Source organism: Cyprinodon tularosa, unplaced genomic scaffold, assembly GCF_016077235.1.
Source record: "Cyprinodon tularosa strain WSP-4 unplaced genomic scaffold, ASM1607723v1 ctg298, whole genome shotgun sequence".
NCBI classification, from domain to species: Eukaryota; Metazoa; Chordata; class Actinopteri; order Cyprinodontiformes; family Cyprinodontidae; genus Cyprinodon; species Cyprinodon tularosa.
Window position 1 is genome coordinate 651,511 of NW_024039005.1, and position 26,187 is coordinate 677,697.

The 26,187-nt window shown below is 41.6% G+C and overlaps 1 protein-coding gene across 1 annotated transcript in view; it reads right to left on the bottom strand.

Moving 5' to 3' along the window:
- Positions 1-2,894: 2,894 nt before the first annotated feature.
- The window catches only part of LOC119787440 (mucin-2-like), a 42,915-nt gene continuing 19,622 nt past the window's right edge, over positions 2,895-26,187 (bottom strand). The window contains exons 31-49 of the mRNA XM_038291309.1: positions 20,691-25,979; positions 20,206-20,396; positions 17,721-17,892; positions 17,391-17,635; positions 17,135-17,318; positions 12,549-12,756; positions 12,283-12,461; positions 12,128-12,197; positions 11,605-11,732; positions 11,489-11,520; positions 11,211-11,379; positions 9,201-9,305; positions 7,335-7,375; positions 7,122-7,244; positions 6,939-7,040; positions 6,706-6,834; positions 5,647-5,686; positions 3,461-3,584; positions 2,895-3,341 (exon numbers count right to left, since the gene is read on the bottom strand). Of these exons, the coding sequence (XP_038147237.1) occupies positions 3,164-3,341; positions 3,461-3,584; positions 5,647-5,686; positions 6,706-6,834; positions 6,939-7,040; positions 7,122-7,244; positions 7,335-7,375; positions 9,201-9,305; positions 11,211-11,379; positions 11,489-11,520; positions 11,605-11,732; positions 12,128-12,197; positions 12,283-12,461; positions 12,549-12,756; positions 17,135-17,318; positions 17,391-17,635; positions 17,721-17,892; positions 20,206-20,396; positions 20,691-25,979 (7,709 nt within the window). The 3' untranslated portion in view covers positions 2,895-3,163. The remainder of the gene's footprint in view (positions 3,342-3,460; positions 3,585-5,646; positions 5,687-6,705; positions 6,835-6,938; positions 7,041-7,121; positions 7,245-7,334; positions 7,376-9,200; positions 9,306-11,210; positions 11,380-11,488; positions 11,521-11,604; positions 11,733-12,127; positions 12,198-12,282; positions 12,462-12,548; positions 12,757-17,134; positions 17,319-17,390; positions 17,636-17,720; positions 17,893-20,205; positions 20,397-20,690; positions 25,980-26,187) is intronic.

Here is a 26,187-nt window from a genome sequence, read left to right on the forward strand (position 1 = left end):
CCTCCTACATAAACAGCAGTCAGACCTTCCTTCAACGCCGCAGTGTTGACCAAGTTTGGTTAGCGAACCTGAGCCTCTGTTAATCTTAGAGAATCTTAGTTGGCTCTAGAGAGAAACTAGATTCTAACCTGCCTCTGTCTTCTTTGCTCACAGAAAACCCGACTGAAGTCTGAAGCTCTGGATGAGCTTTGCCAGGAAACCTGCCTGCCTGCCCAAGGAAGCCAAACCTGAAGATTTCAGTCTGGATTCCTCCAACAGCTCTCAAGGAAGAGCTAGGAAACCAAGTCAAGTTCTGAAACTCACAAGTCAGAAGCTAGACGCTGCTGCTGCTGAGCTCCCTGCTGAATCTACAGTCTCTGGACCCAACCGGTTCCCCCCCTCTCAAAGGATCTGCCAGAACCTCATCTAGGTACATTCTGAATTAACACACTCGACAAGCCATCTAAGTTGCCTGGCTAATCAAACTATCCATCTCTGCAGATATCAGTGATTCCAGTCCCTGACCTGTACCAGAACCAGTTCATAATTACTCTGTTTGTTTCCTCAATACACTCTGTTAAACTTTTACTCAGTTTCGTGTGGTGTTCTGCATGTGGGTTAAGTCTCTTAAGCCTATCATGATATATGCAAAGTCTTTGAGCTTTCCATTATAAAACCAAAAACATATGAAGGGATTGTGCAAATATGTCCCATCATGCAAAGGATTGTGGGAAACTGTATAGCTTGTATGCGTTTGAAGACACATACAGACCCAGGATGTCAGACTAAAGTCCTGGAGGGCTGGTTTATCTTGGCTCGTATGGATGCTTCCCTGGTCCAACATGCTTAAATTAAATGGCTTAATTACCTCCTTAATTAAAATGAAGTTATGCAGTCTGGTAAAGGACCTAAATATTTGATTCAGGTTTGTCAAAGTAGAGACCTACCTAAAGGGTGTAGGACACTGGAGCTAGAGGAATAGTGTCTGACATCCCTGATATTGACCTTAACTGCCCTTTTAGCAATAAAAAACCTTGAAAATGTTTTGCTTTTATTTTTTGTCTTCTATAATAAATTTGGGGAAATCATTTTATTACTTCCATTGAAGCATTTTTCTCTACTTTGAACAGATGTTTTCATTGACTATCCCTCTGTGAGGAAGAAGCAATTTCATATTATTAATCTAATAAATGGAACACATACATGCAATAAAATAACCACTCCTCTCCATATTTAAAAAATTAGATCAAACGTTGCATTAAAAAGCGAATTCCCATTAATGGGAACCTGTTAAAACTTCGAAATTGATGTGCTCCCTTTCATGTATTTATGTAATCTGATACTCTGACGTTTAACTTTTGAATGCATGTTGCTCTCTGTTAGTATTTTTCTGTATTACATCTGTACTGGCTTTTATGAATAAAGTTTGATAAAAAAAAACAAACAAACGAAAAAAACTATTCAAACAGCACTCAGCAGATTTGGTTTCTGTCCTGATCAAAGTGGCAAATAAAAGGCCGTTTGTCTTATAGGTTTCACAACCCAGGGGTGGATTTAGGAAATGTGGGGCCCTAGGCAAAGACAGGCAGGGGGCCCTCTGCATTGATATAAACATAGAACAGCCCCATTCTCCAGATGTAGAAATGTTAATAGAATAGACATCCATTATCTGTTCTAGGTTGTGTCCCTCTCTTCTTGTCCCTTTTCTTCTTGTTTTCCTCTCTATGTTTTGTACTCAGCTGACTTTTCATGCTGTCTCTAAAGGAATGAAAGATTTTTTCCAAGCACTAAGCTCACTTAGCTGATTGCTCCTTCCTGTGTTTCCAAAAAGGCCAAAGTAAATAACCCAGTCCTTCTTTTCACTGTAGACAAGCCATGATCTGCTTCTCTGTTCTCCATTTTTCATTTGGATGAAATAATAGCTGCATGAATCATGACAGCAGACAACATAGAGGAGAGCAGGAGGCGGGGTTACCAATCTACTGGCTCTGGAGAGCAGAGTTCGCTGCTTTTAGATGTTGTCTCCAAAGTCTCCAGTAGCAGAAAAAAGTCTCTAGATTTGGCGCTAGGAGCTTTTTAGAAATCAAAGTGCTAGAGGGGTCTGAAAAGTGGCTAAATATAGCGACTAAAGCGCTAAGTTAGCAACACTGCTCTTTGCATGGTTTGTTTTCAAATGGTTTGCTGCTGTCTGTTTGGACCTTTCTGAACATGTGCAGCAAATGGACTGATCCAATATGGTGGACACTGAAGGGGGGGGCTGAGACACACTTAATATTATCAGCGTTCTGATGGCATTTTAGGAAAAGGAGAAACATAATTTATGTGCTTAAATAAGGAATAGTTGTATCAACCATACATGGAAACAGAGTTTTATGGGGCCCCCAGGAACTTGGGGCCCTAGGCAGCTGCCTAGTATTGCCTAATGGTAAAGCTCCCCCTGTTCACAATGATATAAATGACACAATGTTATTTCACTCATGTAGACAAAGGCACATGACTTATTCTTGGGAAAATAAATGTGCAGCTTCATGTTTTCGCTTCTATTTCTTCACAATAGAATTTTCTTTAATGAGTGAATAGAAATCAAAGCTAGTCCTGAGCATAAAAGGAAAAGATATTCTAGATAGATTTTGTCTTGCTATTTGGTTAAAACCCTTATTCTATTTCATGAAAACTTGAGACAACCAATCACTAAATGGTGAATATTCAGAAACACGATGCCTGTAATATTCTATTTATATATGGTAACTATTTGGGTCATTATTAAGCATTTATTAAATATTGTGCATTTTTCCAATAATCGGTAACTTAACAATAATATTTACACACTAAAGACGAATGATAAAAATGAATTTTTGGGAATATAATTCAGTGAAACTTGACTTCATTATGAGAAAAAAAGCAAAACACTCCGATCATTGATGAATAAGAATTTATTGAGGCAAAAGTTTAAAACAGCGTAGAGTATTTTACTGCCACCCAAAAAATAACTACGCATTGAAAGTTAAAGAAAGCTACTCCACCCAAACGCATATTTCAGACTAGAACTCCTCTGCTTTCTGGATTTGTTTAATCCTCAGAGTTGTGTATTTCAAAGCATCAGCATGCAAGCGCTTATTGAGACCGCAGATTATTTCCCCTATAGAGCTTAAATGTTCCGTTTTAACTTTTCTCATGTGTCTCTTTAACGTTTGGCCCACTCTTTACACTCAGCAACTCGGCATTCGCACTTATCAACTGAAGTATATTTGTGCTTAATTATACTGCCATCTTGACATTTCATCTCCACTTCTTTCTGGCTGGTGGCAACTTCTCGACAACAAGTACATGTATGCATGATTTTGTTGACCTCCGCAGAGTACCTGCAAAAGAAAAAAAGAGGGGTTTTATATCCATGTCGATCTGGTCATTTTGTGTAGATTTTGACACAACTGAGACGATTCTGCTGCATAATCCTCAGTTAAATGTTGACAAATCTTACATGGAAGAGGATGCCATGCAGGATCCCTCACAGAATGTGAGCTCCACTGGCTCAAGGGTTTCACAGTTATTTCTGTTCAGTTTGGTGGTGTTCCTGTGCAGCTGACAGTTATAACGAGGCGTACCTGTGAACAGCACATAATTAGTTTAAAAATTGTTGAGGTTTGTCTGTTTTTATCCTTAAAGACAATGAGTTACACAGCTTCCTTCATGGCATGAAGGGGAGGACTGCTGTTTTAAGGAGATCAATCTGGTCAGTGAAAGATATATTAACCTAACAGGGAACGGCCTTCATGAACTGGAGCTGTTTTGCTTCAATCCTCAAGTGTGAGAAAGTTCTTTATGGTGGGTTGGTTCCTCTGGGCGGGGGTGTGTGTGTTGGGAAATTGTAAGGTATAAATGTATGTGCTGAGGTTGCTTCAGAGATCTCTCTGTCTGAGGATGTTAAATAAAATTGAGCCTTATTTCTTGCAAGAAATGCCTCAGTGTCCTAACTTCACAGCTCACGGCTGCAGGAGAGCCACTGTAGACCAAACTAACTAAAGACGCTTTTGACTTCAGTCCAGCTCATAAAACTGGTTTAGAGATGCAGACATCACATTACCTTTTCTAAAAAAAAAAAGAAAGAAAAAGATAGCATAATTTCAATAAATCTACCAAATCTATATTTGTTGTTTTTAAATAATCATTGTGCCATTTAAAATCTAAAGTTTAAAAATGAAGAAAAAAAACATGCAAAAAGAGAATAAACACGTCTTCAATGGCTTTCTGAGATTTCAGGAAAATTATGGTTAAAAAACGACATACTTTCTACTTTCTACTCAAAAAGATAAAAATATGTCTCTGTTACATTTAGAACCATTTTCTTTTGGTAATTTCAATGCGATTAGTCATGGAAGAAAACTAACTAGCATTTGTTAGCATGTCTATTCTTCAGGAGATATGGCTCCTCATCATTTTTAACTAAAGTGATGAAGAGTGTGTAAAGAAGCTCCTGCTGTGTCTGAGCCAAAGGTTGCAGAATCCTGCTATAGGCTGACTAAAGCCGGGCGTACACGGTACGATTTTTTGACCTTTTCGGGCCGATTCTCCAGTTGCGGAAGGATTTTTTCGATCGGGCCGACTTTCTTCCTGATGGTGCGTGGTGTAGTGAACAGGGGGTAACGAGGGGCGATCAGCCTCTAACGACCACCTCCCCATCAGGAATCTTAAGGTCAGGAGAAAATCAAACATGTTTGAAATTCAGGCGGCCGTCATAAGGTGGTCGTGGGCAAATCACTCAGTGGGCAAACAAGGATTCTTCTTCTTCTTCTTCCTCTCAGAGGAAAACCCAGCAGCATGGCGGGGGGGCAATGAGTGAAATGGAGTTCTTTCTGTCAAACTGACAGACCGTAGTAGCCACGTTAGCTCAGCCATGTCTTTGTCCAAATACGTCGTCTCCTTTTCTTTTTAGGGCTTTCAGCACAAAATCGCCCAAATATCCAAGGCAGCGCGTTTCACTCTAGTGAGCTTCATGTTCCTCTGCTACTGGTTTGGCTTCCAGATAGACGAGTCCGAGTAGCGCCATCTCACTGCGGAGCTGAGTCCCACCTGGTTTTTAGACGTACAGTGTGAGCAGGTAGATCGCATCAGAGCGTCGGGTCACACAGCGTGAGAACAAACATCGTATATAAAATTTGCATGTGACATGCGCAAAATAATTTGTTTTATATTTTCATTCTTAAGTTTGTTTCATTCAAATTTTTTTTCTTTCTTCATTGTTTTTATTGTCTGTTCGAAATAAAATAAAAATAAAAAAATCGTAAGTTGAGAATTTTTAAACCCTGTAGTTTCGTCGTACAGTGTGAGCTGTAGCTGCGTGCAAAGATTGGAAAAATCGCACAGTGGATGCCACACAGCTTTGCGGCTTTGTAAGATCATTGGGTCAACGTAAGAAAAATTTAAGGTTAATATCTTTTGTGTGAAAATATCATATTAGTTGTATATAGTTCTCTTCAGTTTGAAAAATCCTCTATAAATCTTTACATCCTTTTAATTTTTCTTGAGGTAAAATATTAGAAGAACTGTAAGGCCTGAAAGTTGTTTAAAAAAACAAAGAAACTTTATTTAGATTGTGAACGCTGATGCTAATTTCGTCCAAAACATCACAAAGTCTTTTGTATGTTTTCTTCATAGCCCAATACTTACAGCGTCTGCAGCATCCATTCATGTCACTCACTTCTGTTCCCTGTAAACATTGCAAAAAGATCATGAGTGACCGTGGTCACCAATACCTCACTTCTTATTGAAGTACAATAATGATCCACCAGATCTCTATTAATAGTTTATTTCTATTTGAAAAAAATATATTTTTTAAATTCTGCTTTAGAAGATTCTGATGATATGCTGCTGAAGATTCTCAGTCGTCCAGGTCAGAGTCATTCCAAAAAAAAGAAAATTACAAAGAATTCACTGGACAAAATGTCAGAAATAGCGTTTAGTTCCAGGTTTTATCCAGCAGCCCAACAAAGCCTGGTTTTAGTTTAGAAAACATGCAGATAGAAACGGATGAACGGGTCCCCCCCTTTGGAATGGGGGTCGTTTGGCTTCTTTGTTAGCCTGCAATGCCCCATACCTGTCTATGTCCTGGAAAAACAGACGCATGGCCTAACACAGAAGAGCGCTCTCCTCTGGACAAGACCCTGCAGTCCATCTACATCTTATGGACAAAGAACATTCTTAGGAGGACCAGAATGTTCACATTTTGGACAAAGAAGACAGGTGGTTTAAGGTTTAAGACCCAACCTTAAACAGAGGGGGGGGGGGGGGGGACTGATTCCTTCCAGCTATCATAGCAGCTCCAACCACTTTACAGGAGAACAGAAGACCTCACCTATTCATCCTGACCAACAATTCTCTCTAACGCCCCCCCTTTCAGAGACATAGACAGGTATGGGGCATTGCAGGCTAACAAAGAAGCCAAACGACCCCCATTCCAAAGGGGGGGACCCGTTCATCCGTTTCTATTTGCATGTTTTCTAAACTAAAACCAGGCTTTGTTGGGCTGCTGGATAAAACCTGGAACTAAACGCTATTTCTGACATTTTGAATTGAAAAATCTTCCTGGATGGAAGAGAAACGTCTATTTTTTTAAACTTTTTTGGAGATTCTGATGATAATTTTGGTACATACATACATAAACACTGTATTTACTTTATGAACATCTTAAACCAAAGCAGTGATTTACAGTGTCTTAATTATACTCACTGGGACACAGTTGTCTGGGTCAAACTCTGGACATGTGGTTTGGTTTCTGAAAACAACGAATTCGTTCTTCACCTTCTCACAGTTATATGTGGTGCAGTTGTCGTTCGGAGATGAATACGACTGTGAAGGCTGTGAAATGTGTGGAAGATTCGGTTTAGTGAAGTTATAATCAGATTTATAAAGTAACTAAAAGTTCCGGATTATAATTCTCTTTTATTTGAACTTTTCCTCACCTTAGCAATTACTGGAGAGTTCAAGCCCGGGACGTCAAAAATACAGCTGGTCTGTTTACATGATCCACAGCACTGCCCAGCCTCATTTACGTACGTGTAGCCCTATCAAACACACATTGTTTATTAAAGAGATTATTTGCAGTGCCTCTTTACAGCTTTTTGGTATTAGCTTAAACAAATTACCTCGCTACAAGAGATGGAACAACGTATTTGATAGCACACTGCAGTGTTCAGCTTAGTTTGGGGATCCTGTTTATCGGTACAGTGGCAGTATTCACAAAGGCTCTTGGAAAAGTTTGTACCCGGCTGTAAAAAAAGTAAAGAGACAGAGGTGTTTTAAAGTATTCGGAATACAATATACGTTATAAAAATATAAAAAAAGACCAGTTCCAGTACCTTATACTCGGTATCGTTATAGACACATACACCTTTAGGCTCTAGATGAGACAACAAATAGTGTTAATGTAGGGCTGTGCAATAAAATTATATCAATATATATCATCATAGAAACCTGATTATTCTATCAATAAAATAAACTTCTGATAAAAGTATATTGTTTAATTTTAGTTGACACAGAACCAGATAGCATTCTGGAGAATGAAGGCAAGGATGACCAAGCAGGGTTGGTAGTAGGACTGATGTCATGTTTTAACAGGTTTACAACTTAAAATCTGCTTTTTTCCCTTCTCCTTTTTCCTCCATGGATATTAATATTAACTGACAGGAAAAGATGTCTGACACTGCATAGTAATTAGGGCAGAAATTCGGACAGAGCCTGGATATTTGGTTTCAATGAGGCTGCTATGAATTAGTTCAATCAATTTTAACCAGGTCCACTCAGAGTTGAACGCGTGCGTAACAAGTATGAAACGCCATTATTAGTGGAGCCCTGATTCGATAAGTCACCATGGCAACAGGCAACAACAAGTTCCTATTTGAGGGCAACAGTGGCGTTGGATGTAGGAGTTTGCCCTGAAATCAAAGGGTTGGCGGTTCAAGCCCCGACTCCGACCTTCAGTGTCGTTGTGTCCTTGGGCAAGACACTTCACCTGCATTGTCTACTGATGGTGGTCAGAGGGTGGCGCCAGTGTACGGCAGCCCCGCTTCTGGCAGTGAGCCCCAGGGCAGCTGTGGCTACAATGTAGCTTGCCACCATCAGTGTGTGAGTGAATGGATGAATGAATGTAGTGTAAAGCGCTTTGGTCAAGTCTCCTGACTTGAATAAAGGCGCTATATAAGTACAGGACATTTACCCATTTCACCCCACTGGAACTAGACATTTTAATGAAGAAATGTTTTTCCATATGTAAATAAAAAATAAGATTCTTCCTGATCAAAATCACATTCCTAGTTGGAACTGTAATAATAGATTTTCTAAATTACATTTTTGCAAGAGAAACTGAATTTCAAAAAGTAAAAATACAAAATTGTTGTTCTGACATTTATCCGCTTGTCTGAATATGTATTTATGATATCTGAAATACTGTACATTTCTTCACAGTCAAAATAAAACAATTGCTGAACAGAAACCATTGACATATGTAGATCTGAAATTCATTTATAGGAATACAGAATATTTATTCTAGATGAGACAAACCATTTTGTTTTAAATGGTCATTTTGACAAAGATACATATTTTTTCATATATCAGAAATACACATTCAGTCAAACTAATATATATCAAAACGGCTTGCCGTAGATGTGGTGACCATAATAGCATTACGGGTTGATTTCTTGAATGGTAGTGGATCAATGTGTCTGTTCAGGTGAAATAATCTGGCAGCAGGTGAAAATGAAGAATAAAAACGTTGTTCTAATAGCTGGAACCTGTTCATCATCTCATGGGTTCCTCCTCATGTTGATCCTGTCTCCCATCACACAGTAAATACTAAGTGGCTGTTCCCAGTCTCTTTGGATGTTATTATCCCAATAAATGGTCGTTATTAGCGGTTATCAGTAGGTTGTTTTCATAGAATGAATCCTAGCCCTAACCATAAGGTAAAACACAATATTAATTTATCTATTTATGTGTAATCTGAAATTATTTCAGTAGTTCTTCATGTTCTGTATTCAGCCCTAATCAATGCAGAGTTGTGTATTTGATTCTGAGTTTTTTTAAACCTGCTTTGTGAAACAGACCCCCGGTCATTTGATCAAACCTATTATCCAGCTTTGTTTTGTTAAATTAACCTTAGAAAAGCCGTGTTTAGAGTGTTAAATATTTCAAACAAATTAAAAGTATGAGCTATATGGGAAGCTTACCACAGCTGTAGCGTGGGCAGCAGCTTTCTTTTGATAATTGGATATTTCGCTCAAAGCCAGGCGGACACTTCAGTGTTGGTTTAGCACAGCTGTTCTTATCACACTCTGTTGGAACAAAGATCCAAAAGTTTATTATTTTAACAAATGCATCTTCATTAAATAACATAAATGCAACAACAGTTTTATAGAATTAACACTTAATAATTCATAGTATTACAACTCTATATTTTGATGTCATAAAAACATATAATTACAGAAGCTGATGCTAATATCACTATACTATAAAATCTACTCTTTCTGTAGGGATTCTTTTGTACATATTTTCCACAAACTTTTTAAGCCTCCAAAATACACTCGGAGAAAATTTTCACACCAATATTTAAGATTTATGTACAATTATTACATAAAAAAATCATTTTAAATAAACCTTAAATGATCCATATCCATCAGTATAATAAAGCTCATTTGTTTGAAATACATAATCATCAAGTTTAGGTATTTAGTAAAGTATACTTACTCACAATGAATACTAGTGTATTTATTTTAAATACATAATATTTGAACTGCATATAGGTAATCTGATTATTATGCCATTAAAACAAATAATTCTTATGTATTTGAAATAATTCAAAATAGATAAACCTAATATTTATGTATTCTAATTAACTACGCTATATAAAATTATTGAATAGGGGTCATGTTAGGTTTCTTTAATACTTTTGTCTTATATTTGTCTTAAAATGCAAAATAGGAATTTTTTATGTACTAAAATTACACAAATCTAAATTGAATAAGTTGTTACAGATATTTCCAGCCTATATTAAATCTTATAATTAATTTCTGGGCAGCTTATTCAGATAATCCTCTTTTTCCAAGGTCTATTCTCGTCTCTAACAGGTGTTAAACATAATCAATAATAATTCACTCTCTGCCCAAAGCAGCTTGGGGGTGGAAGCTTGGATGCAAACACAGTTAAGATTTATTAGGAAATTTGCTTGTTCTGATGAAAATGAAAAAGAGAGATCATATCTCTTTTAGTTATCAGGCTCCTCTCCTGTGGAACCAACTACCAGTTTTAGTCCGTGAGGCAGACACCCTGTCTACTTTTAAGGCTAGGCTTAAAACTTTCCTTTTTGATAAAGCTTCTAGTTAGAGTATCTCTATAGTTCTGCTGCTATAGGCTTAGACTGCTGAAGGACATAGGGACCCCTTTTTCATCATTCTGCTTCATTCTATCTCTATTCTCCCACTCTGCAGAATCTGTTAGTTCAATCTCTAACGTTCTGCTCTCTCTGCTTTTCCTCAGAGTAGCTTCATCTGGTCTGTTCCTGTTTGGCTGTGACTCCATCCTGGAGAGAAATATCAGCTGTGCTGCTGCCATCAACACCTTTGTTTCTAGATATTGGAGCTTGGCCTGTTTTCCAGTGTAGTCCTGTTTCTCTGACTGTGACTAACTGGATGTGCTCTCTTCATCCTCTGACATGGGAGCTGGCTCGGAGCTCGTCTGCCTGGCTGTGTGTTTCCTGGACGAGGCCGCCTGTGGAGCTGGTTGACAGTTGCCTTTTGTATCTATGCTTCTTTTTCTATGTCTGCTTCTGTCTCCTTGAACCCCAGTGGGCCTCAGCAGATGGCCGCTCACACTGAGCCTGGTTCTGCTGGAGGTTTCTTCCTGTTCAAAGGGAGTTTTTCCTCTCCACTGTCGCTACAAGCATGCTTAGTGTGAGGGATTGCTGAAGAGTCAATGAGTCGATGCAATCAGCTGGTTTTCCTTAGATAGAAAACTTTGAATCAATCTGACTGGATGATCTGGTGAACTGGAAAGTGACCTGAGATGACATGATGTGAATTGGAGCTATAGAAATAAACTGAAATAAATCCAAAATGTTTTTTCTTTCGCTTTTCATATAAATTCAAAACCATCTTTGATAAACGACGCCTCTGATTTTGAGTCACATCTCTCTGCCTGTCAGCTTTCCTGTTGATAGAGACTCTTGGCACACATGCACTCACCACATGTTAGTTCCCGGCAGCAGTTCACTGTCTGGTTCACCAACACCTCACCATTCTCTGTGCACGTTATGGGTTCTGGTGTAGGGCACACTAGAGGCTCACACACAACACTCAGTGTGTCCTTGTCACACCTGCACAGCTTGCAATTACTTATCCATGTGTCACCAATCTGTGTAAAAAAAAAAAATGAAATTACATCAGTCGGATAATTCTAAAAGTAATAAAAAATAATAATCTAATCTAACAATAATAATAATAATAATAGTAGTCATATTAACCTGTTCAGGTTCTCCAGCAGGTCCAGTGCAACCTTATAAAGCATTAGAAATAACATGTGAATTTTCAATTTCTATGAAAAGTTAATTTTCTGAAAAAGAACCGAAGATATTCTCACAGGATGAGACACAAGTTTCAGAGCCTGGACCAAACAAAATGGTTCCTTCTGGGCAGAAGCATCCTTCCATTATTCCACTGCAAGTGGCTTCTTCTCCTCTACACTGTTGTTTGAGTTTATTATTGTATCTAAATATGAAACAAATAAAAGTTAACAAACATTAACATGTAAAAAAAACATATGAAAACAAAATCCGTACTTCAAAGATTCTTTGACCTTATCACTACCACTGTGCTTTATCAATAAACCAGGAACCAGGGCAGAAAAAAGCATTTAGATATACAATTTCATACTTTCTGAACACTGGTCTCTTTTTATGTAGAAATTTAGAACATTTCTGATGTAAAATCATCATTTTATGACAATAGTAAAATCGACTTTGTAAATAATTAATGTAACTCTGAAGCATTGTCTGTGTCCATTGACAGATAGATAGATAGATGTAGATAGATAGATAGATAATAATGTCCTTTCATTTTAGCCTACTTTCCTCAAGTATTCAATTTTAAAGCATTGTCCTTACCCTGCATTGCAAGATTCTACAATGGTTGGCCCACAAGGCTTGTAGACTTTATTCTCTGGACACTTGTAATCTGCAACAATAGAGTCGGTAACAAATCAATATGTGTGAAAAATCTCACAGGGTATTCAATGTATTTCTCCTGACAAAACTCTTACCACACTGTCCTTTTGCAAGGTTCCTCCAGTCTATACAGACAGAAGCCTCAGCACACATCAAGGCGTATGCCTCCAGACTGGTGCAGCCCATGCTGGAATTTGGCATGTGGCAATTATCAAATTTACATGCCTCATAAAATGAGTCGGGTCGAATTTTCATGTGGCAATCCTTGAACATCCTTTTTACCAAAATGTGAGTAAAACAGGTTATTTTGGGCTTTAAGCAGATGGATTTCAAATGTACTTCAGATGTTTTAAATTCTTACTCGTGCTTTATGATTTCACAAATAGTTGTGTTGCATGGTGGTTTTGTTGGTCCTTGTGTGGGTGTGGGTGGAGAAGGCAGGGTTTGGTTTTGGCAGTACGGTTTATTTTTATCCACTGTAAGCCATTCATATGCCATCTTGGAGCACAATGGATGGATCGCACCATTGGGTAGTCTGCAGTCATTTGTCTTGTTATTGTCACAATAACCTTATAAAAAAAAATCAAAAGTAAATCTATCACAGAATGATAAAGGAGAAATGCTTCTAACATCCCCTCCAATAATGTTCATGTTGGGATCCAGAGGCTTGCCACCAGAGAGCGCCGAAGATCTTCCTGCTGAGGGTATGAGCTCACCTCCACACACCTGTTTCCTGTCTCCTCATCGAGAGGACTCCTACTTAAGGACCAGCTACAAATAGTTGGGCTTACCTCTACGCACAGCCAGGGCTCTGGAACCGAGCTCCTTGAGAGAGGCTGGACTCTCTTCTACTCTGGAGTGACCCCCGGGGAGAGGCGGAAGGCGGGGGTGGGGCTGCTTGTCACCCCCCAGCTCAGCCGTCTCGTGTTGGAGTTCACCCCTGTAGACGAGAGGGTCGCATCCCTTCGCCTTCGGGTTGAGGGGAGGACTCTGACAGTTGTTTCGGCCTATGGGCCGAACGGCAGTACGGAGTACCAGGCCTTCTTAGCATCCCTGGGGAGGGTGTTAGAAAGCACCCCTCCTGGGGATTCCATCATTCTACTGGGAGACTTCAATGCCCACGTGGGAAACGACAGTGACACCTGGAGGGGTGTGATCGGAAGGAACGGGCCCCCAGCTCGGAACCCGAGTGGTGTCTTATTATTGGACTTCTGTGCAAGTCACGGATTGTCCATAATGAAAACCATGTTCAGGCATAAGGATGTCCATCGGTGCACTTGGCACCAGGAAACCCTAGGCCGAAGATCGATGATCGACTTTGTAGTCGTATCTTCTGATCTTCGGCCGCATGTCCTGGACACTCGGGTGAAGAGAGGGTCGGAGCTGTCCACCGACCACCACCTGGTGGTGAGCTGGATACGCTGGAAGAGGAGGAAGCCTGAAAGACTCGGCAGGCCCAAACGCGTAGTGAGGGTCTGCTGGGAACGTCTGGTGGAACCCTCGGTCAGGGACGTGTTCAACTCCCACCTCCGGGAGAGCTTCTCTCAGGTTCCGAGGGAGGTTGGAGATATGGAGTCCGAATGGGCTCTGTTCTCGGCCTCTATTGTCGATGCAGCTGCCCGTAGCTGTGGCCGTAAGGTTTGCGGTGCCTGTCGTGGTGGCAATCCCCGAACCCGGTGGTGGACACCGATAGTAAGGGATGCTGTCAAGCTGAAGAAGGAGTCCTATCGAGCTTGGCTGGCTTGTGGGACTCCTGAAGCAGCAAGCAGGTACCGTGAGGCCAAGCGTGTCACGGCCCGGGCGGTTGCAGAGGCAAAATCTCGGGCCTGGGAGGAGTTTGGAGAGGCCATGGAAAAAAACTATCGGTTGGCCTCAAAGCGATTCTGGCAAACCGTCCGGCGCCTCCGGCGGGGAAAGCAGTGCTTCGCTAACACTGTTTTCAGTGGGAGTGGGGAGCTGCTGACCTTGAAGGAGGATATTGTCGGGCGGTGGAAGGAATACTTTGAGGATCTCCTCAACCCGACGGACACGCCTTCCGTGGGGGAAGAAGAGACGGGGTGCTTGGGGCTGGAATCGTTCATCACCCAGGCCGAAGTCACCGAGGTGGTCAAAAAACTCCACGGTGGCAAGGCTTCGGGGGTGGACGAGATCCGTCCTGAGTATCTTAGAGCTCTGGATGTTGTCGGGCTGTCATGGTTGACACGTCTCTTCAGCATCGCGTGGAGGTCGGGGACAGTACCCCTGGATTGGCAGACTGGGGTGGTGGTTCCCCTCCACAAGAAGGGGGACCGGAGGGTGTGTTCCAATTATCGGGGAATCACACTTCTCAGCCTCCCCGGAAAGGCCTATGCCAGGGTGCTGGAGAGGAGAGTCCGGCTGATTGTCGAACCTCGGCTGCAGGAGGAGCAGTGTGGTTTTCGTCCTGGCCGTGGAACAGTGGACCAGCTCTACACCCTCTGCAGGGTGCTTGAGGGTTCATGGGAGTTTGCCCAACCAGTCCACATGTGTTTTGTGGACTTGGAGAAGGCATTCGACCGTGTCCCTTGTACTGCCCTGTGGGGGGTGCTCCAGGAGTATGGAGTCGGGGGCCCTTTATTAGGGGCCATCCGTTCTCTGTACAAGCGGAGCAGGAGTCTGGTTCGCATTGCCGGCACTAAGTCGGACCTGTTCCCAGTGCATATTGGACTCCGACAGGGCTGCCCTCTGTCACCAGTCCTGTTCATAACTTTTATGGACAGGATTTCTAGGCGCAGCCAAGGACCGGATGGGGTCTGGTTTGGGGAACAGCGGATCTCGTCCCTGCTTTTTGCGGATGACGTAGTTCTGCTGGCCCCCTCCTGCCAAGACCTACAGCGTGCGCTGGGGCGGTTCGCAGCCGAGTGTGAAGTGGCCGGGATGAGAATCAGCTCCTCCAAGTCCGAGGCCATGGTTCTCGACCGGAAAAAGGTGGCTTGTCCCCTTCAGGTTGGAGGAGAGTCCCTGCCTCAAGTGGAGGAGTTCAAGTATCTTAGGGTCCTGTTCACGAGTGAGGGAAGAATGGAGCGGGAGATCGATAGACGGATCGGTGCGGCTGCTGCAATAATGCGGACGCTGCACCGGTCTGTTGTGGTGAAGAGGGAGCTGAGCGAAAAGGCAAAGCTCTCAATTTACCGGTCGGTCTACGTTCCTACCCTCACCTATGGTCATGAAATTTGGATCATGACCGAAAGAACGAGATCCCGGATACAAGCGGCTGAAATGAGCTTTCTCCGCAGGGTGGCTGGGCTCTCCCTTAGAGATAGGGTGAGGAGCTCGGTCATTCGGGAGAGGCTCAGAGTAGAGCCGGTTCTCCTCCACATCGAGAGGAGTCAGTTGAGGTGGCTCGGACATCTTCTTCGGATGCCCTCTGGACGCCTCCCTCGGGAGGTGTTCCAGGCATGTCCCACCGGGGGGAGGCCCAGGGGACGACCCAGGACACGCTGGAGAGACTATGTCTCTCGGCTGGCCTGGGAGCGCCTAGGGCTTCCCCCAACAGAGCTGGAGGAGGTGTCTGCGGAGAGGGAAGTCTGGGAGTCTCTGCTTAGTCTGCTGCCCCCGCGACCCGGTTCCGGATAAAGCGGGAGACGACGACGAGACTGAAACTCCCCTGCCAGAGTGTTTGCCAGTAATGGTAGATCTAAACCTGAGCCAACCTACCAGATCTGAGCCTTGTTTGTTCCGAAGCCTGTCTGACCCTGTTTGTCTCTGTCTCACAGATCCTGACTTACCTGAAATCTTGGAGATTGAAATCTCACCCTGGAATCTGCCTGCCTGCTCTCAGTCTCAGTCTCTGCCTCTGCCCTCAGCCCTCAGTCTGCCAGCAAGCCTCCGGACTCACAAGATTTCCCCCTGCTGATCAGAACCCTCTCAGAACAGGTACTTTATCCTGACATCTCAAAACTGCAAGTTTCCTGGATCCTGTCTAACAGCTCTGTCCTCCTCAGTGGTGATTCCCCGTGAACGGTCCGAAGAACCAGAACCAGTTCATCATTCTATCATTGTACATATTGTAAATAAACCCTTTGAACTCTTTTCCCTGACTCTGTGTTTCTGCATGTGGGTTAGACGCCTTGAACCCAACATGACAGTTCAGACAATTTAACCAAACTAAACGTACAATTTCTAAGACATTAGGCTTATTGATTCCTCCTTTAGTTAATTTTTTTTTACTCTGAAAGAGTTGAGTTAACAAAATGTAGAGTAGTAATCATTCAACACTTCCCCATTTTCCTTGATGGCCCCTTGGCTGGTCCCATTCAATTCCTTTTTAAACATTTAAAAAATCTTTCTGTCATGATTTGTGGACATTAAGATCTAAAGAGAAGCGCCATCTGCTGGTCAGAACCTGTAATTCAGTGAAAGGGTGGAGTCAGAGTAAGAAAATATGCATAGGAGAAGGCTAGTGGCTTGAAGTTGGAGGGGATTTCGCTGCCATTCGGCTGCCATTTGAATGGGAAGCGCCATTTTGAATGGATGCTACCGTATGACACATTAAAGATGAAAAATGTGTTTAAATGGTTTATCATTTATGGCTTGGATTTTTATTGACACCAAAACAGAAATGTTATCACTGCATACTCTTTGTATCCAGTGTGTTTTTAAGTAGTTTTGTTCTCTTCATTGTGATTTTATGCAACCTTAGGTTTTCCATACTCAAGTGATGTTAACTCTAGTTACTAAATGTTTTTCAGGTATGCAGAATAAAGGAGTCGTGTTGCTATGGATGTTGAATCGCTTGGCTAATTGTGTAGTTAAAAGCCTAATTTTTCTCCAGGTATTCCATTCGGATGTTACATTAAAGCATCATACATTACCAACAAAATGTATGGTTGTTCATTTCTACCGAAAACAGTGCCTTTATATTTTAACGGAACTGTTTTTTTATGTTTTATATTAATCTAATTTTTTCAAGTTGAAAGATAAGCTTACCACATTGTCCCTCTGTGTTGTCGTGGAAAAGTGAAAATGGCAAGTCAACAATGAATAAAAGCCCTCTAAATGTGATAACGGCTTCAATCTTTGGGATTTTCATGAGCAGCTCAATTCTTGAGGATGTAATGATGAAGTCTTCATTTGAGTAGGTTGGAGTCACCTCCTCATCATTAATCAACAACTAAAGAGGAAAAAAACATGATTGTGAAGTTGATGCATTTTTTAAAATATAATCTGCTGCAGACGTACAAACCTTGTTCACAGTTTTTGGATGTCTTATTTGTGTAAGAGTCACTTTATAATTTTTATAATATACAATCAAAGCTTTAGGGCAGGTCACCGTTCCAGAGGGATCGCAGTTTTCATTGTCAATGAGAATTGTTAAATTGTATTTGGGCTTTATCTCTTTGACCAGGACGTATGTGCAGTTCTCCTGGAAACTGTAATATTGTCCATCAAATGTGTTGTAATGAGGATCTCCCCAGCCAGAGCAAATACCTGCAGATATCGTTTTAACATTACAGGGTGTTTTTTACAGCAGGAAAAAAGGAAGCCTATTGTAAAATCTTTTAAACAAACTCACATTTGCATTCGTACTGAAAACAGCAGCCGTCTTCATCATAAATCTTAACAGGTGGGTTACCATTTTCACAAACTGGTTTGGATGGTGTTTTACATGGTGTGTGTTCTGTAATCACTTTGCCTTCCTTACAGGTGCTGCTGGTGCATTTGTCTGGACTCCAGGATTCACCATTCTGCAAAACAAAGTATATTTTAGTCTATTATGAAACAAGCATTTCATTTTATGTTAAAAAACACTACTGGTGTATGGTATTAATAGTTTCCATGTTTTTCCTTGACTCTAAGTTTGGAGACAAACTCCACAATTCCTCCACGTATTTTTTTTAATAGTTACAGTTTTTTTTATTGTTAATATCTTTGATGAGTAATTTAATCTGGAAACGTGGCGCTAATCAGGTGTTGAAGCAATACTGGCTTCACTTCACTTGTTTATGGATTTAGAAAGTTCAATAATAAGAACAATAAAAACAAAAACAAAAAAAAAACAGTTAATTACTTTTTAGACATTTTTTTAAACATCAAAGAACAAACCATACATAGATTGCTTTTTGATATGTGAAAAGTCCTAATATTTAGCTATTGCCCAATTACTGATCCGTACCGAGTTCGGACCGAGCTTGGATCAGTTAAAGGTATAGACCAGATTAGTGGACTGCGGTCCTGATCCGGACCTACATGCTGGCTAGTCCGGACCCAACCTTATTTAAAACATTTATAAATTACTGTATGTTGTCCAACGTCAGTGTCTAATTTCACTTGCTCCTCTTCTCCTGTTAATACGGTAAAGCCCTGGGGAGCGTCCGGCTCCAGGCTGCACGTGATCTAAATGAGCCAATGAGCTGTCAGTCTGGGTTGCTGCTGCTGCTACTTTTAGACACAGCAGGCAAACCTGTGGCAAGCCGGGCGATGGGAAAGAAGGAGAAGACCATGAGAAAAAGAGAGCAGAGAAAGTGTGGACTGCTGGAAGAACTGCGGTGAACTGGTGAAAGAAAAGTGAAATGGCGTGCTCAAAGATGACCCTGCACATTTAGAGGATGTTTGGCTCAACCTGCTGCTGTGAAGCAGGATTCTCCACCATGAACAGAATCAACAATAAATCTGGATCCAGGCTCAAAATGAGCACCTTGATATGTGCTTGAGAATGGCTTAGTCTCCGGTTAAACCCAGGTTTAAAGCCTTGCAGGGCAGCCTAAAGCCCACTGCCAACATTAAGACAGAAAAAAGAAAGACAAAATAGTTCAGTCAGTTCAGTTCACGGTCAATTATTCTGGTGATATGTTTACGTAAGGCCTACGCGCTCGTCCCCGTTAGCTATCTTATTCTGCGTACTTTCAGGCGTATATCTGTGGTGAGCTACGGTCTCAGACAGTCATTGAAGATCACCTTTCTCACCGCGGTTCTTTCAAAATGGCTGTGAAAAGGGTTGGAAGAGAAAAAGTGTCTACAAAGTGTATGAGAAGAAAAAAAAGGCCTCAGAAGAGGCAGATATATCCCACAATGCTTTGCGTGGAGAGCTCTCCTCGCAAAGCATTATGGGATGTGCTGTCACAGTGGCTCGCTTTCGCCATAGGCTGTTGCTACCCGACAGCGGCGACTAATAACAAAGATGGTATAGGCACCGTGCGGTGGAGGAGTTACGTTTTTTTTTAAGTGGAGAGGGCAAAAAACGCAAACAAAAATGGCAACGCCCAGAATATTCATAAACCTTTGTGCCTGGAGAGCGTCCTCCGCCCAAATTTCAATGAGAGCCTCGGCCTCGGCATCCTCCTGCTCTTTTGACGCCATTTATTGTTAATAGGCTGAGAAGAAGTTTGTGTTGTTGTTGTGCCATATGCCATGATGAAATATGGACACTGGTTCCCAATGTCCAAAAAGTATGATCATGGCATATGGCACAACATAGTGAAGGTGAAGAGATCTGTGGATTGCAAAGCCAGAAAACCTGCGACATGAGTCAGCTGACTGTAAATAGGAGATGAGGCGATCTGCTCATGCGCTCTTTGTAATCAGAACACCGAGCCACACATGAACCGCACAGAGCCCTACTGATGAACTAGTACCATGTTAGCGCTGTTCGGTTGTTTCTGTCACGGTCCAGTTCAGTTTCGTTCCATTTACACTCAACAGTTATCTTTGTTACCCTGCTCTGACCATTGTCAGCGCGGTTTCTGCAATCCGAGAGAGAGCAAAAAAAATCCGCAAGCAGAGCCTACGGGTTTGCGAGCGTATTTGAGACTTGTGCAGAGCGCGGTTTGTGCGCGAAGAGAAGGAGGCAAGCGAGAGGAGAAAATATCTGTCCAAGAAGCATTAAATCTGAGAGCAGAAACAAAGATTTGAGAGAGAAGAGAAAACATTTGAGAGAGAGCGCATGTTTTGAGTGTGAGCATTATAAGTTTTGAGTGCAAGAAGATGAAATTCTTTTCTCAAATTGAAATTATGTGCTCTTGCATAATGGCAGGATAATTCTCCCATACAAGTCGTGTTACCTCTCTAGGTGGTGTAAGAAACGAGCAATCCCTCGTTGTAGGTGTTGTGGATGAGCCTGTTGTAGTAACCAGAGGACTTGGTGGAGTTGTTGTGTGACATTGTCGGGCATGCTTATCCACATTGCATTCCAAACTGCAATATGCAGTGAAACACCACCCGCCTCCATCAGTCTCGTTGTACATTATGCTGCCTAAATTATGGTTAAAACAAAATCATGGGATACCATTAATGCATGATGCCAGTGAAAAAGAAGGAATCAGGATTTTTAGGGAAATGTTTTCTCAAGTTGTTAACCTTGCAAAATAAAGTAACAGTAATAGAAAACAGCTCTTCATCAGTTAAGAAGTGTACTGGTAAAGCTATGATGACTTCTCATGAATAAATTTTTGACAGTGTTTAACTACAATAACATCTATCAATTAAAATCTACTCTCAAGTCTCAAATACCTTTATGAAAGAGTAGTGACAAAAGCCTGCAACTTACCAGGTGAGAAGGTCTGATTCATGTATTTGCAGGAGCACAAAGTTGTTGTAGGTCTCTCTGTTGTTTTAACAACGGTTGTAGGAATTGGGCTTCCAGGTGTTGTGTGTTTTTCAGTGATGATTGTGGTGTAGGTTTCTGTAATACCTGAGGTTTCAGTTTTGAGTGTACTGGTGTAAGGTATGGTGGTAAGTTTTTGGGTTATAATAGTTTGTGTTTCAGCGCCTGTTGTTGCCATGACAGTTTCTGTATGAGGTGTTGTGGTTTTTTCAGTTCCCATAGTTGGGGTAGGTGTCCCTATGTACGGTGTTGTGGTGATTCTTTCTGTATTTGGTGTGGTTTCTGTATTTTGAGTTCCTGTTGTTGGGGTAGGTGTTCCAATATGAGAAGTTGAGGATCTTTCTGTAATCTGTGTTGTGGTTGTGGGTTTTTCAGTCGCCATCGTAGGGGTGGGTGTACCAATGTGAGAAGTGGTGGAAGACTTTTCTGTTATTCTAGTTGTGGTTTCAGGTGTTTTAGTGCCTGTTGGGGTTGCAGTTTCTGTGTGAGGAGTTGTGGTTTTTTCAGTTTCTGTTGTTGGGGTAGGAGTCCCTATGTAAGGTGTTGTGGTGATTCTTTCTGTATTTGGTGTAGTTTCTGTATTTTGAGTTCCTGTTGTTGGGGTAGGTGTTCCAATATGAGAAGTTGAGGATCTTTCTGTAATCTGTGTTGTAGTTGTTGGCTTTTCAGTTGCCATCGTAGGGGTGGGTGTACCAATGTGAGAAGTGGTGGAAGATTTTTCTGTTATTCTGGTTGTGGTTTCAGGTGTTTTAGTGCCTGTTGGGGTTGCAGTTTCTGTGTGAGGTGTTGTGTTTTTTTCAGTTTCTGTTGTTGGACTTGGTGTCCCTATGTAAGGTGTTGTGGTGATTCTTTCTGTATTTGGTGTGGTTTCTGTATTTTGAGTTCCTGTTGTTGGGGTAGGTGTTCCAATATGAGTAGTTGAGGATCTTTCTGTAATTTTTGTCGTGGTTGTGGGTTTTTCAGTCGCCATTGTAGGGGTGGGTGTACCAATGTGAGAAGTGGTGGAGGATTTTTCTGTTATTCTAGTTGTGGTTTCAGGTGTTTTAGTGCCCATTGATAAAGTTGCAGTTTCTGTGTGAGGTGTTGTGGTTTTTTCAGTTTCTGTTGTTGGGGTAGGAGTCCCTATGTACGGTGTTGTGGTGATTCTTTCTGTATTTGGTGTGGTTTCTGTATTTTGAGTTCCTGTTGTTGGGGTAGGTGTTCCAATATGAGAAGTTGAGGATCTTTCTGTAATCTGTGTTGTAGTTGTTGGCTTTTCAGTCGCCATTGTAGGGGTGGGTGTACCAATGTGAGAAGTGGTGGAAGATTTTTCTGTTATTCTAGTTGTGGTTTCAGGTGTTTTAGTGCCCATTGATAAAGTTGCAGTTTCTGTGGGAGGTGTGTTTTTTTCAGTTTCTGTTGTTGGGGTAGGAGTCCCTATGTACGGTGTTGTGGTGATTCTTTCTGTATTTGGTGTGGTTTCTGTATTTTGAGTTCCTGTTGTTGGGGTAGGTGTTCCAATATGAGAAGTTGAGGATCCTTCTGTAATTTTTGTTGTGGTTGTTGGCTTTTCAGTTGCCATTGTAGGGGTGGGTGTACCAATGTGAGAAGTGGTGGAAGATTTTTCTGTTATTCTAGTTGTGGTTTCAGGTGTTTTAGTGCCCATTGATAAAGTTGCAGTTTCTGTGGGAGGTGTGTTTTTTTCAGTTTCTGTTGTTGGGGTAGGAGTCCCTATGTACGGTGTTGTGGTGATTCTTTCTGTATTTGGTGTGGTTTCTGTATTTTGAGTTCCTGTTGTTGGGGTAGGTGTTCCAATATGAGAAGTTGAGGATCTTTCTGTAATCTGTGTTGTGGTTGTTGGTTTTTCAGTTGCCATTGTAGGGGTGGGTGTACCAATGTGAGAAGTGGTGGAGGATTTTTCTGTTATTCTAGTTGTGGTTTCAGGTGTTTTAGTGCCCATTGATAAAGTTGCAGTTTCTGTGTGAAGTGTTGTGTTTTTTTCAGTTTCTCTTGTTGGGGTAGGAGTCCCTATGTAAGGTGTTGTGGTGATTCTTTCTGTATTTGGTGTGGTTTCTGTATTTTGAGTTGCTGTTGTTGGGGTAGGTGTTCCAATATGAGAAGTTGAGGATCCTTCTATAATTTTTGTTGTGGTTGTTGGCTTTTCAGTCGCCATTGTAGGGGTGGGTGTACCAATGTGAGAAGTGGTGGAAGATTTTTCTGTTATTCTAGTTGTGGTTTCAGGTGTTTTAGTGCCCATTGATAAAGTTGCAGTTTCTGTGGGAGGTGTGTTTTTTTCAGTTTCTGTTGTTGGGGTAGGAGTCCCTATGTACGGTGTTGTGGTGATTCTTTCTGTATTTGGTGTGGTTTCTGTATTTTGAGTTCCTGTTGTTGGGGTAGGTGTTCCAATATGAGAAGTTGAGGATCTTTCTGTAATCTGTGTTGTAGTTGTTGGCTTTTCAGTCGCCATTGTAGGGGTGGGTGTACCAATGTGAGAAGTGGTGGAGGATTTTTCTGTTATTCTAGTTGTGGTTTCAGGTGTTTTAGTGCCCATTGATAAAGTTGCAGTTTCTGTGTGAAGTGTTGTGTTTTTTTCAGTTTCTGTTGTTGGGGTAGGAGTCCCTATGTAAGGTGTTGTGGTGATTCTTTCTGTATTTGGTGTGGTTTCTGTATTTTGAGTTGCTGTTGTTGGGGTAGGTGTTCCAATATGAGAAGTTGAGGATCCTTCTGTAATTTTTGTCGTGGTTGTTGGCTTTTCAGTCGCCATTGTAGGGGTGGGTGTACCAATGTGAGAAGTGGTGGAAGATTTTTCTGTTATTCTAGTTGTGGTTTCAGGTGTTTTAGTGCCCGTTGGGGTTGCAGTTTCTGTGTGAGGAGTTGTGGTTTTTTCAGTTTCTGTTGTTGGTGTAGGAGTCCCTATGTAAGGTGTTGTGGTGATTCTTTCTGTATTTGGTGTTGTTTCCGTATTTTGAGTTGCTGTTGTTGGGGTAGGTGTTCCAATATGAGAAGTTGAGGATCCTTCTATAATTTTTGTCGTGGTTGTTGGCTTTTCAGTCGCCATTGTAGGGGTGGGTGTACCAATGTGAGAAGTGGTGGAAGATTTTTCTGTTATTCTAGTTGTGGTTTCAGGTGTTTTAGTGCCCGTTGATAAAGTTGCAGTTTCTGTGTGAGGTGTGGTTTTTTCAGTTTCTGTTGCTGGGGTAGGAGTCCCTATATAAGGTGTTGTGGTGATTCTTTCTGTATTTGGTGTGGTTTCTGTATTTTGAGTTCCTGTTGTTGGGGTAGGTGTTCCAATATGAGAAGTTGAGGATCCTTCTGTAATTTTTGTTGTGGTTGTTGGCTTTTCAGTCGCCATTGTAGGGGTGGGTGTACCAATGTGAGAAGTGGTGGAGGATTTTTCTGTCATTCTGGTTGTGGTTTCGGGTGTTTTAGTGCCCGTTGGGGTTGCAGTTTCTGTGTGAGGAGTTGTGGTTTTTTCAGTTTCTGTTGTTGGGGTAGGAGTCCCTATGTAAGGTGTTGTGGTTACTCTTGCTGTAATTACTTTCGCAGTTATGGGTTTTGTAGTTCCTTTGGCTACAGTACCAGTTTCTATGTGAGGTGTGGTAGATTTTTCAGTTTCTATAGTTGTGCTTGGTGTCCCTATGTAAGGCGCTGTGGTGACTCTTTGTGTATTTGATGTGGTTTCTGTATTTTGAGTTCCTGTCGTTGGGGTAGGTGTTCCAATATGAGAAGTTGAGGATCCTTCTGTAATCTTTGTTGTGGTCATTGGTTGTTCTGTCACCATTGTAGGGGTGGGTGTACCATTGTTGAAAGTGGTGGATGATTTTTCTGTTATTCTCGTTGTGGTTTCAGGTGTTTTAGTGCCCGTTGATAAAGTTGCAGTTTCTGTGTGAGGTGTTGTGTTTTTTTCAGTTTCTGTTGCTGGGGTAGGTGTCCCTATGTAAGGTGTTGTGGGGATTCTTTCTGTATTTGGTGTGGTTTCTGTATTTTGCGTTCCTGTTGTTTGGGTAGGTGTTCCAATATGAGAAGTTGAGGATCTTTCGGTAATCTTTGTTGTGGTCGTTGGTTTTTCAGTCACCGTTGTAGGGCTGGTTGTACTAATGTTTGGTGTGGTGGTTAATTTTTCAGTTGTTCTGGTTGTGGTTTCAGGTGTGTTAGTGCTTGTTGCTGGGGTCGATATTTCTATGTTTGGTGTTGAGTTTGGCTCACAGCTGTAGATACAACATTTCACTTGAATTTCATAGTTAAAACAAGGAGTGTTCGGTGTCTGATCCTTATTATTACAAACCAGTCCCTCTGTAGGGTTGCAGGTTACTTGTTGAGGTATTTCCTCTATTGGCACATCTTTAAACAATTTGGCTCGGCACTTAATTTCTAAAGGTTTTTTACAAAGACTTAAAGCAGGATTAGAAATGTTTGCAAGTCTTTCATAATCTCCTTCTGTGTGACCATGTCCAGGGTAATCATTGTCGATCCAATCTGACCACTTGCAAATAAGGCAGTCATTGGTTGTAGTTGGCTCAGGTGGGGTAGTAGTTGGTTCGATTTGAGTTGTTGCAGTTGTTTGGTTTTTGGTGCTTAATGTTGTGGTATCTACTATTTTGTGAGGGGTTGTTGATTTTTTAGTTTCCATAGTTGGGCTTGGTGTCCCTATGTAAGGTGTTGGGGTGACTCTTTCTGTATTCTCCGGTGGGGTTTCTGTGATTTGAGTTCCTGTTTTTGGGGTAGGTGTTCCAATATGAGAAGTTGAGGATCTTTCTGTTATCTTTGTTGTTGTTGTTGGTTTTTCAGTCACCGTTGTAGGGCTGGTTGTACCAATGTTTGGTGTGGTGGTTAATTTTTCAGTTCTCCTGGTTGTGGTTTCAGGCTCACAGCTGTAGATACAACATTTCACTTGAATTTCATAGTTAAAACAAGGAGTGTTTGGTGTCTGATCCTTATTATTACAAACCAGTCCCTCTGTAGGGTTGCAGGTTACTTGTTGAGGTATTTCCTCTATTGGCACATCTTTAAACAATTTGGCTCGGCACTTAATTTCTAAAGGTTTTTTACAAAGACTTAAATCAGGATTTGAAATGTTTGCAAGTCTTTCATAATCTCCTTCTGTGTGACCATGTCCAGGGTAATCATTGTCGATCCAATCTGACCACTTGCAAATAAGGCAGTCATTGGTTGTAGTTGGCTCAGGTGGGGTAGTAGTTGGTTCGATTTGAGTTGTTGCAGTTGTATGGTTTTTGGTGGTTAATGTTGTGGTATCTACTATTTTGTGAGGGGTTGTTGATTTTTTAGTTTCCATAGTTGGGCTTGGTGTCCCTATGTAAGGTGTTGGGGTGACTCTTTCTGTATTCTCCGGTGTGGTTTCTGTGATTTGAGTTCCTGTTTTTGGGGTAGGTGTTCCAATATGAGAAGTTGAGGATCTTTCTGTTATCTTTGTTGTTGTTGTTGGTTTTTCAGTCACCGTTGT